Source organism: Pelophylax lessonae (genome assembly GCF_965119305.1).
Source record: "Pelophylax lessonae genome assembly, chromosome: 2".
In the NCBI taxonomy this organism is placed as follows: domain Eukaryota; kingdom Metazoa; phylum Chordata; class Amphibia; order Anura; family Ranidae; genus Pelophylax; species Pelophylax lessonae.
Genome location: NC_138769.1, coordinates 152,854,516 through 152,866,763, shown reverse-complemented (window position 1 = coordinate 152,866,763; position 12,248 = coordinate 152,854,516). Strand labels below are relative to the sequence as shown.

The 12,248-nt window shown below is 45.0% G+C and overlaps 1 protein-coding gene across 1 annotated transcript in view; it reads right to left on the bottom strand.

Moving 5' to 3' along the window:
- The window catches only part of LOC309546498 (apoptosis-inducing factor 3-like), a gene marked incomplete at its 3' end in the record, with an annotated part of 218,559 nt that overhangs the window by 19,454 nt on the left and 186,857 nt on the right, over positions 1–12,248 (bottom strand). The window contains exons 16-17 of the mRNA XM_082246237.1: positions 7,299–7,397; positions 3,712–3,787 (exon numbers count right to left, since the gene is read on the bottom strand). Coding sequence (XP_082102363.1) covers positions 3,712–3,787; positions 7,299–7,397 — 175 coding nt within the window. The remainder of the gene's footprint in view (positions 1–3,711; positions 3,788–7,298; positions 7,398–12,248) is intronic.

The following is a 12,248-nucleotide window of genomic DNA, read 5'->3' as shown; positions in this document are numbered from 1 at the left end:
TGCTCACACTTGCAGTCCCGGTCACCACTGGCCATCTTCTCCCCTCTGCCTGTATGGAAGCAGACTGTGCTTCTGCCGCTGCAGTTTTGATGCAACAGGTGGCCACTCCCCAGCCCGCACTACCTGCATGCACCCCGGCTCGGACATTCGGGCCTCTTCCCACTTGCATTCTGGACCACTGACTGCCTGCATGGACTCCAGCTGCATCAGGAACTTCAGCATTCCTCTTCCTCGGTCGAGAAAGGGCCCTGACTCAGCAGCCGCCGGGGCGTGAGTGACCCTGGTCTCCCAAGACACATTCAATCTTCTGGGCCGACCTCCACTCTCTTCCACCCGCAGCAGTAGATTGCTGCAGTGCCCGCACTGACCCCACACCTGCATGTACATGGTCACATTCAGACACTGAGGACATACCAGGCCCAAATGCTCCACGCCTCCTCCAGTGCACAATGCCAGTCTTCCATCGGGCACCATCCGCACCCTTGTATCCCTTAGGGTGGATGTCTTCGGCTCTCCTGTCTGTTCCGCAGGTTCTCCGCCAACACGTGGGATAGCCTCTACTGTGCTCCAGCTCTCTCCGGTACTCGCCATCTTGCTCCTCCGCACACGTGTCTCCCTCTCAGCCCCTCCCGGAGGCGGAAGTAATTTATAGACTTTCCCTCCTTCTCCAGATTGGCTGTGCGTGAGCGGCGTCTCCGCCTACATCTCCAGATTGGTGGTGGCTCCTCCTACTAAGCAGAACTTTCCAGCATGCACTTTCCCGCACGGTACAAAACCCTTCCGATGCCGCTCCCTCTCAGCTTAGCCTGCATGTAAGTTAATGTAAAGCGGACCGTGCCTCACAGCTTGCACGCATCCGCCATCCTTGCTTGTACCAGGGCTCCAACTGCGCCTCCATCACTCCGAGCCAGCTGACCCTCTTTGCTAGTCAGTAGAATTGGCCCGCTGTCAAATGCACAGCCAACATTTCTCTTCCTAGCACTTGTAAAAGCAAGACTCGCCATACTGTATTGGAAAAATGTCCCACGGTCATTAAATGCATGGTCAGATTTCGGTACAGCATCCATTTTGCCACTATTTTGGAAGAATGTCCTGCTGTCATTGGATGCACAGTCAACATCTGGCACACACATGGCCCCCAGCACACCGTACACCCTGGGCTGTCATTTTCTCCGTCCACACTTGCACCATTTACCGTTAAGCAGGCACAGTCCATTTTCACAGTAAGATGCAACTCTCCTGCTCTCCAGCACATTACTTGAGCAGACAATGTACAGTTCAAATAAAGGTTCTTCCGTTGCCATTGGCAACCATCACTGTGCATTTGATTCTTCATCCCAGTCTCCCTATCTCCTGTAAAGCAGGCCTCACACTTCTCTTGAAAATTACATTTTCACAAATTTTCTTTGGCCGTTGCCATTAGCAACCATTCTGGTAACCCAGGGCGACATCCCAGACGAGCCCCCAAATGTAGCCCTGCCCCCTAGGGAGCTGCTGAGAATTATACTTCTTGGGTTCCCCTGGGTTAGCATTAGCAACTGACAGCAGATACACAGCATTAAAAGTTCTTGGCTCAGACAATGAACAGTCCAGGGGATTTGTTTTTTTGTGTTTTTATTGGAACTTGGATGGAAGAAGGGATGAGTGGGATACTCCAACTTGAACTATGCGCAATTCCTGAGGACAACTGACTGTAGAATGCAGCAAGGCCGCTGCTTCACCTTGCCACTGAAGTGAAGATAATGAATATGTACTCTCGTTTAGGTTACTCTTCAGGGTCTAACTTGGCACCCCCTTTCTCACTGACCTCCTGTCCAATGACACCCTACTGGAGTGGTCCCCTTCCTGGGCAGACCCCTGGCAAACTTTGCGGTACTCAGGGACACTGTTTTTCCCTGGGTCGCTCTGCCTCCAACTCCCTTGTCAGCATCCACTGGACCTCCTGGCTCAGCACCACACTTCTGGTCCACAAGGCCGACCGCCTGTGACCACCTTCCTCCTCCTGGGACCTGGCTTCCCGCCCAAAGATGTCACATGTCCCCGTGGCTTTTAGAACATATCCCAGGATGCATCACTGTTGTGCTAACCCACTGGGATAGTCATAAAAGCCTGTGTGTCACTGGCTGAGTTTCCTCAACTGCCCAACAGGCTCCCCTATTGGATACAGTGGGGACACTCCTTCAGACTAGATGAATCACACATTGACACATGCAAAAGGCCTAACTACTGATCAGACTCCCCTGTGAAGCAGGCAGAGCAAACTATTCTTTTTCCTAGCACCTACCTAGGAGGGTGCTACATGTAGATGAAAAAAAAAAAAACAGGTAATTGCTTATCACATATTTAGATAATTGTTTATTTAGACATATTTTGTGAACATTCTCAAATTTATTAGGAATTCAGCCTCAGGTTACTATGCGATCCAGTGCAGTGTGTTTTCAAAAGTAGTGCATGCATTACTTTTTGTGCAATTCAGTGCAATTTCATCCAATTCAAATCGCACAGTTGCACAGGAATCACAGAGCAACATGGACCGCGTTCCTGTGCAATTCTGGTGTGAACCGGCCCTCTGTCCAAGAAGTTTATACAAAACCCCAGACAGTGCCTGAACAAAGATGGTGCTGTTATTACAATTATATTTTTAATTTCAAAGAGGCTTAAGTAGGTTAAAGCGGAACTTCGCCCAAAAGTGGAAGTTCTGCTTTTTCACCTCCTCTCCCATACTTGGAATGTCTTTTTTTGGGGGCGGGAGCGGGTACATGATTTTGACAGGTACAACACATCATGGGTCCCAGATCCTGTTCCCTTACAGCAGGTCAAACAGCATAGAGCTTGTGCTGTCTAATCTGTCCCTTTCTTTGCTGTAAAAAAACCCGGTTGATCCTGCCTGTTCCTGTGCACCCCCTTTGAAAATGGGCCACGGTAATCATGGCTGCTGATCCATGATACCATGGTCAGTTTACTTGCCTCCTTCATCCCACTGCTCTCCTCCTCCTTCCCTGCCTGTTAGCTCCTGTGTGTGAGCGATCTCTTCCCCTCCTCTCCTGCCGCTATTAGTAGCTGGCACCAAAGTCAAAGAAGGATTACTGCAAGCCCCTCTGTTCTACCAAGCCATACTATACAGTGTAAATGTTTGTATAAAATTATGCCTTTAAATATCTTATTTCAGATATAAGCCAAGAGGTCACGTGACCACTGTACTGTCTGCTCAGCCCCTCCCACTGTAGCTCTTAGATCGGGGGAGGAGAGCGGCCATGTAACACAGTGTAAATGTTTGCATAAAAGTATATTTCTACATACCTTATTTCAGATCATTTCTGTTCAGGTCCCATGACCTCTGGCCGCTCTCCTGTCTCAATCTAAGGGCTACAGTGGGAGTGGCTGAGCGGAAAGCAAAGCTGTCACGTGACATCCTGGCTGACGTCAAAGGGGGATCTCAGCCCCTTGCCTTGTAGTCGTTGGATCAGAGAAGAAGAGCAGTCAGAGGTCATGTGACCGAACAGAAACGATCTGAAATAAGGTATGCAGAGGCATACTTTATACAAACATTTACACTGTGTAGTATAGCTTGGTAAAACAGAGGGGATGACAATAATCTTGACTTTACAACCCACTTTAAGTCTCAAGGAGCTTTCTGTGAGAAAGTGGTTAACCTTTTTAGGAAAACTATTTTTTTTATATAAAATGGTTTGCAAATATGCGTTTTCTTACTTTATATAAAAAGCGAGGAACTTCATCTCTTCCAAGGCCCCTTTCATTATGATTTCTGTATAACCCTCACCAAATCCTGTTGAGGAAAAAAAGCACAGTATGAACCTGGATTGAAATTACCAATGCCAAGCAGCAAAGTCCTTGCCCTTGGTCATGTGTACAAAAAGGCAACATTTAGTTGATAGCATTCATTATCAAGGACCACAAAAGCATCTTTCCTAATCCTGCCATGAAATGTTTAATATGATGCATATGCTAAAGATAAAGTGCAATCCCATTTTACAATCCTTTTATCCCCTTAAATCCTTTCATCCTGTAGAAACCTAAGAAATATCTATTCATTACAAAAGAAATAGAATGACACAATGATGCATGCTACTGTAATGTATAAAAGCAATCCTGGCAGTATCTAAAAAGCCAGATAGAGGATTACATGTATGTAATATTACTGCTAGCCTGAACGCAAAAACATTTGATGTTCTTTAAAGCTGAGGTTTTGAAGTTTTTTTGGGATACAGCACCAAACACATTGGTTATTTATAATGGTGTGTATTTGATTACTTGCATGCAACTGCTTCTGGTAAATAATTTTCCCTGCAGTGTTTCCCTAGAGCCACTAGATACTGTCCTGAACAGCTGTCATCCAGCGGTCATTTACAGACCTGATATTACTCTTCTTCTATTATCATGCATCGCCTTCTGTGAATGGGCAGGGGGGATCCTATCATTCAATCGCTCCTCCTTCATTCACAGTCCTCGATGCATTTTGGGATATTAATAGTACAGGTACTGTGAATGGCAGCGAAGACAGTACGAGGCAGGCAAGCAGAACAACTTTTCTCAGTAGCAGCAGCTGCCATTAACTTTTATAGCTCTGGAAGATAGCCAATCAGAACAATTATCTGATGGCTTTGAGGAGGCATAGCAGGAAAGCTGCTGCCTACAAGTAATGGGATACACATTACACATAAAGCTGGGCACACACTGATCAAAATTCGGCCTTCAGCTCTTCAGCTCAACAATCAACCACAGATTGTGCTTGGCAGGTGCAGGTAGTGGTGGAAGTGGTGGCACTGTGTAGCTTTGCATTTTAAGCATCCATTTGGATGTTTGTATCACAGTATAATATATTGCCCTTCTCCCTAGTAATGCCCGAGAGCAGCGCTGAGGCAGGGGTGTAGAATCCAGTGCTGCAAAAGCTAACCACACCCGATAAATGTATAACTGCTCACGCCACACAGAGCTCCATTACAGAGCATTCGCTCCCTGCGCCAGCTCCATTACAGAGCATTCGCTCCCTGCGCCACTGGCCTCAATTTTCTTAAGGATTAATAAATACTGGCATGGGTTCTGGAGTGGGGTATTGCTCGCATTGCTTAAAGGACACAGAGAATAGAAATCCCATTTGTGTGTAACATATTAATTTGCAAACCCCGTTTTTCCTAGATAAAAACAAACGTGACATCATCATAACCTGAGCAGAGATGTGGGATCCAGCAGCTAAACCCACTACAGGCTGTCTGCAGATAACTACAGGAGGGGGGTGGATACAAAATCTGACAAAGAGAGGGAGCAGCAATGGCTGGTCTGAAATAAAGGAAGCCCCTGCACAAATAAAGTTTCATGCAGCAATAACCAGGGCCGGCGCTACCATTAAGGCAAAACAGGCAGCCGCCTAGGGCGCACTGCCACCCAGGGCGCAGCCACAGCCGCTGTTGGTGTTGAAAAAATCGGCGCATTGTAATACATCGATGCAGAGCCGAGCTGAATTGCGATGGTGCGCCCTGCCTCTCCTGAAGCTCCTGCTGTCCCCCTCCTTCACTCAGTCACCCCCCTCTCCCTCGTTTGCTGTTCCCCCAGATGGCCTGGTCCTGTTCTGCCCAGATTAGGAGGCGGCCGGGGGACCAATGAGGAACTCTGAAGGGCGGAGTTATGGCGTCGTGGAGGAGGCGGGGTTGGACAGTCTGGAGTCAGGAAGAGGGAAGAGCATATGGTCAGTAACGGAGGAGAGTGGAGTCGGTGTCCGGTGATGTGAGGAGCCAGGATGGTGCTCGGTATTCATCACACTGCTAGTCCCCTGCCTAACGGTGAGTCACCTCTCCACACAGCATGACTGCCTCGTGTGTGTGAAAGGACCTACTGCCAGGGGGACACCGATCTCCCTACCAGCTGCATACCGCCCCCACCTGTATATTGTACACCCCCAGGCCCCCCCCCACCTGTATATTGTACACCCCCTGCCCCCCCCACCTGTATATTGTACACCCGCCCCCACCTGTATACTGCACACCCCCACCTGTATACTGCACACCCCGTCCCCCTGTATACTGCACACCTCCGCCCCCCTGTATACTGCACACCCCCCACCTGTATACTGCACACCCCCCTGTATACTGCACACCTCCGCCACCCCACCTGTATACTGCACACCCCCACCCCCCTGTATACTGCACACCTCCGCCACCCCACCTGTATACTGCACACCCCTGCCCCCCTGTATACTGTACACCTCAGTGCTAGTGCTGCCTGTCTCCCACCTGTATACTGTACTGTATGATTGCCCTATACATGATTTGTATCACAGCGCACACCGGAGTGAGAGAAATAATTTTAGCATCAGAACTCCTGCCTGATGCTAAACTGATAACCTGTAGGGGCTTTTAAAGCATTGCCTAAGAAATCATGTAGGGAACTGAAGTTTTTCGTTGTTTCATGGGCGCACATACGCAAAGCTACTACAGTTCATCAGTTTAGTGTTAGGCAGGAGTTTTAGCGCAAGAATTATTGAGTTCGTTTTTTGTTTTTTTTTTGGGGGGGGGGGCGCAAGTACCTGGTTTGCCTAGGGCGAAAAATAGTCTTGCACCGGCCCTGGCAATAACTGAACAAATCTGGAAGAAATACACAAAGCACACCAAATCAGCAATGGCAGCTTCTATGGTTGTATCTTGATGGGTTTCTTCCTAATAATCTACTAGTGCGGGGTGCAGAATTCTGTGTGGATGAAGAGAAAGTTTGGCCTTTCAGCCCAGTGCCTTGTTGCCTGGCAAAACTTTGTGGACTACTGATAATTGGTGTACTGCTCAAGGAGGACTACTCCCCTATTGCTCAGCGGTGTCTGCACATAAGACAGGTGCTGGCCCTGCATGCATCAGAAACATGCAGGAAAAGTAAAGTCTGGACGGCCGCACACTGCTTGAATCACCTTTAATGGTTTCATGGTTCCTTAATCATAGCTAGGATTAAGCACCAGGATAGGTGTGAAACGTGTTAGCTAATCTGGCTTTTGATTCCATGTGCTGTATGGATTGTCCCTTTTATATTTGGAACCATTAAAGTTTATTCAAGCAGTGTGCGACCATCCGGACTTTCCTTTTTTACAAAACTGTGTGGAGGAAAGCTTGCTCCATACAGCAAAAGACAGGCTTTAGATCTTCTACTGCAAACTAATTACAGTTTTTGTGCCCTGCCTTACATACAAATGTTCATTTTTACCTTGCCTAAAACAAAGCTAACGTTCTCAATAAAATCTCTCTTTTTCATAAAAAGACAGTTGTGAATATGAGTAAAAAAATATGCAGTACACAAACCTGCATAACGAATACTCTTCCCCAGCAGAGACGTCCAGAAGAACGGCACAGAGTTCACAGGTATCTGCTTGCTCAGCATATTGAGAGCAGCAATCCGGCCTGCAAGAAAAATGCACAGCTCCTGTAAATTGTATGTACTGCAACTCCCTCCAATAATATGAACTATTCAAATGAACTACATCTTATACATAATGCATGAGAAACATTTTTAAAACCTCACCTGTTAGCGATTGCTAGCTAAATGTAAAGTGTGTAACAGTCCCAACACACAGCAATGGGATACAGCCACTGTGGCTCACATTTTACCTACTGTACATAAATTCCTACTCAGCAGTAGACATGTATTTTCCCACCATATGCCTTTTTATTAACAACACTAGTATTTTATTTTGATTACAATAATTTCTATATAATTTTCTCCTCTGTTCCAAAAACCTAAAATTACCAGATGGGATTAAATTTAGACTTGTGCAGCTTTATTTGCAGAAAGGAAATGCAAAGGAATAAAAATGTAGTAATTATGCTGGTTCAGGAAAAAAAGGCAAAAGAAGACCTGCTAATCTTGTGTTACAGTTTCCTTCCCATTTATGAAAAAAATAGAAATTGATGGCACAGTGTGTAGGACTGTGTACAGTGCCTTGCAAAAGTATTCGGCCCCTTGAACTTTGACGTTTTGCCACATTTCAGGCTTCAAACATAAAGATATAAAACTGTAATTATTTGTGAAGAATCAACAACAAGTGGGACACAATCATGAAGTGGAACGAAATTTATTGGATATTTCAAACTTTTTTAACAAATAAAAAAATGAAAAATTGGGCGTGCAAAATTATTCAGCCCCCTTAAGTTAATACTTTGTAGCGCCACCTTTTGCTGCGATTACAGCTGTAAGTCGCTTGGGGTATGTCTCTATCAGTTTTGCACATCGAGAGACTGAAATTTTTGCCCATTCCTCCTTGCAAAACAGCTCGAGCTCAGTGAGGTTGGATGGAGAGCGTTTGTGAACAGCAGTTTTCAGTTCTTTCCACAGATTCTTGATTGGATTCAGGTCTGGACTTCGACTTGGCCATTCTAACACCTGGATATGTTTATTTGTGAACCATTCCATTGTAGATTTTGCTTTATGTTTTGGATCATTGTCTTGTTGGAAGACAAATCTCAGTCTCAGGTCTTTTGCAGACTCCATCAGGTTTTCTTCCAGAATGGTCCTGTATTTGGCTCCATCCATCTTCTCATCAATTTTAACCATCTTCCCTGTCCCTGCTGAAGAAAAGCAGGCCCAAACCATGATGCTGCCACCACCACCATGTTTGACAGTGGGGATGGTGTGTTCAGGGTGATGGGCTGTGTTGCTTTTACGCCAAACATAACGTTTTGCATTGTTGCCAAAAAGTTCGATTTTGGTTTCATCTGACCAGAGCACCTTCTTCCAAATGTTTGGTGTGTCTCCCAGGTGGCTTGTGGCAAACTTTAAATGACACTTTTTATGGATATCTTTAAGAAATGGCTTTCTTCTTGCCACTCTTCCATAAAAGCCAGATTTGTGCAGTATACGACTGATTGTTGTCCTATGGACAGAGTCCCCCACCTCAGCTGTAGATCTCTGCAGTTCATCCAGAGTGATCATGGGCCTCTTGGCTGCATCTCTGATCAGTCTTCTCCTTATATGAGCTGAAAGTTTAGAGGGACGGCCAGGTCTTCGTAGATTTGCAGTGGTCTGATACTCCTTCCATTTCAATATTATCGCTTGCACAGTGCTCCTTGGGATATTTAAAGCTTGGGAAATCTTTTTGTATCCAAATTCGGCTTTAAACTTCTCCACAACAGTATCTCGGACCTGCCTGGTGTGTTACTTGTTCTTCATGATGCTCTCTGCTCTTTAAACGGACCTCTGAGACTATCACAGTGCAGGTGCATTTATACGGAGACTTGATTACACACAGGTGGATTCTATTTATCATCATTAGTCATTTAGGTCAACATTGGATCATTCAGAGATCCTCACTGAACTTCTGGAGAGAGTTTGCTGCACTGAAAGTAAAAGGGCTGAATAATTTTGCACGCCCAGTTTTTCAGTTTTTAATTTGTTAACAAAGTTCGAAATATCCAATAAATTTAGTTCCACTTCATGATTGTGTCCCACTTGTTGATTCTTCACAAAAAATTACAGTTTTATATCTTTGTTTGAAGCCTGAAATGTGGCAAAAGGTTGCAAAGTTCAAGGGGACCGAATACTTTCGCAAGGCACTGTATATGTACTGTATCCTAATGTGCTCACTACTCTTAGGTATAGCTTTGCGGGGGGAACGCTACAATGTTTTATGTGTTCATAATAGGTACTTGCAGTTGGAGGGCAGACATTTTGCATTGTAATATCAAAAATAATTATAGTCAATTCAATTCAACCATTACATTGTGCCTGAACTGCTTTTATAACAGGTGAGCAGTTGGTCATAGTATTATTCATGTAGCACAAGAGCTGTTTCTAATGACTCTGCAGCTGGTACTGGGACTATAACATTGCAGTATGAGTATTTCCTGGACTGCTTTGCAGAAATGAGCACTATATGCATTTCTACTATTTCTATGCAGTAGGGCCTTGAATCATAATATATCACTATGAACGTTTCTAGTAACAGCTGTGCAGTAGATTCTGGATCCATAATATGGCATTATGAGTGTTTCTAGAATTGCTGTACAGTAGAGTCTGCAACCATAAAACAGCAGTATGAGTGTTACTAGAACTGCTGTACAGTATGGTCTGGAACCATAATATAGCATTATGTTTATTAGACTGCTGTACAGTAGGGCCAGGGACGCTAATATATTGTAGCACGATAAGTGTTTCCAGATTTGCTGTTAATCAGGGTCTGTAACCACAATAGAAGGTTAAAGTGTCACTAAACTCACATCATACAAAACTATAAAATCAATAAATGGTTTATTACATGCTGTTAATACACAGTCACTATGACATTCGTTTTCTGTATTCTGCAAAAACCTGGTTGATCCTGCTGCTCTCTCTCTCTACCTTCTGTTCATGTCCCCAATTCAGCTAGAGATTTTGCAACTCTGCACATGCTCAGTTTTTAGTTGCTAATATACAGGCTGGAGGGGTGTGAGGGGCAAGACACAGCCTGTGACTGGCAGAAATCCGCCCACATGTTATTGCCAAAAAATAAAGATTTGATTTTCAAGATATATTTGTATGACAAAATAAAACGGTTTATTTATATTATTTATTTTTGCTCCATTTTTTTTATTTTGAACATGTGATCAGCAGCAGAGGACTAGAAGCTCCTCCTGCTTATGTTTCGCATCCGGAAAGGCTAGGAAAGATCTGGGTCATGTGACAGCTGTATATCGATAAGGAAAAAGGTACTTAGATTTTTTTACTATTATCAGGGCTTTTTTTCTGCTGGAACTTGGTGGAACTCAGTTCCACCACCTTTGGCTCAGGCCCTCTGCTCCCTGCTCATCACGATCACTTGTAAACACAGAGGTCTGGCTTCCTGTGTTTTCCAAGTGCAGTATGGGGACAAAGGAGATGCCGGTGCCTGGGGTGCAGTGTGCATGCTGACACCCCCACTGGATGATCTCCCTGCAAGGGAGAGAGGCGGAGCCATCTACAGTGTGAGGGGAGGTACTAAAGAAGAAGAGGGGTAAAACTGAGATGTGGATGGGGGATGCAGAGATAAGAAGCTGTGGAACAAGGCTGAACTCTGCACTATGTGTGTAGTGCACCCCTGAACTCTGCACTGTATACATAGCACACTCCCGAACTCTGCACGTAGCACACCCCTGAACTCTGCACTCTGTACATAATGCACTCTTGGTATTTGACGCCCCTTTAAGACCCACCCACTGTTAATAAAATTTTGACCAGTTTGGGGATGGTTTTTTATTTATTTTTTTTTTGGGAGAGGGGGGTGGTGGTTGGGTTCCTGCACCTTTTTTCAGAGAAAAAAAAGCCCTGATTATTATTATTAAGACAATTACAGTGTCAGCATCCACATACAGCTTTAGAAGGGACAATGTAAATTAAACAGTGTGTGTTAAGTACCACTTTAAGAGTGTTCCATACACTGCTGTACAGTAAGGTCTGACACCAGGATATAGTACTTTGGAGAGCAGATGTGGCATAGGGTCTGGAACAGTTACATACAAGTCTGAAATTTAAAATTGCACTAGGAGAATCCCATAATCTGTGCAGAAGATGACCTAAATTTGATCATATAAAATTTTAATTTCATTAGTTTTTATTAAGTTTTGACAAGCATATCAAGCATAAACAGCCAAGTGGTCATAACAAAGCAGTACAAATGAGGTCAAGGTATAAAGGGACACATCAAGGAGATAAAGCAACTACAAGTATCACTGTGACATAGCATATGAATACAGGTGAGTGAACATATCAATAAAAATTGTTGACATCACACCCGGGGCACCCCAAGGGGAACAAACTGTGCCCCGGGAGGATGACAGTAGATAGACCAGTACGAGTCCACAGACCAACAATTGTAACAAGCATACAACCAATAAAGATATCAATGTGCCCGTAATATGAAGCAAGGCACACGTATTTGACCCAGGTAACTAAGGTAGTCCACTTGGAGGGGGAAAGGCTAGAAAGGCAAAACGGTGGGGGGGGGGGGGAGGGAACAGGAAAGGAGAAAGTAGTTGAAGAGGAGAGGGGGAAAGGGGGAGGAGAAGACAGGGAGAGGTCCAGCAAATCCAGGTAATCAAGTTATGGTATTATATTAGCCTGAGACTGTGCACTTAGTGTGAGATGACCAAACTTCCCACTTCCTCCGGTACGAGGAAGTGGTAAGATTGGTGATTGCCAGCATTTTTTCCATCATACAGTGGTGGTTAAGTGCAACGATAACTTCAGTATGTGAGGGGGGTACAGGAGATTTCCAGCGTGTAGCGATAGCAGTTTTCGCTATC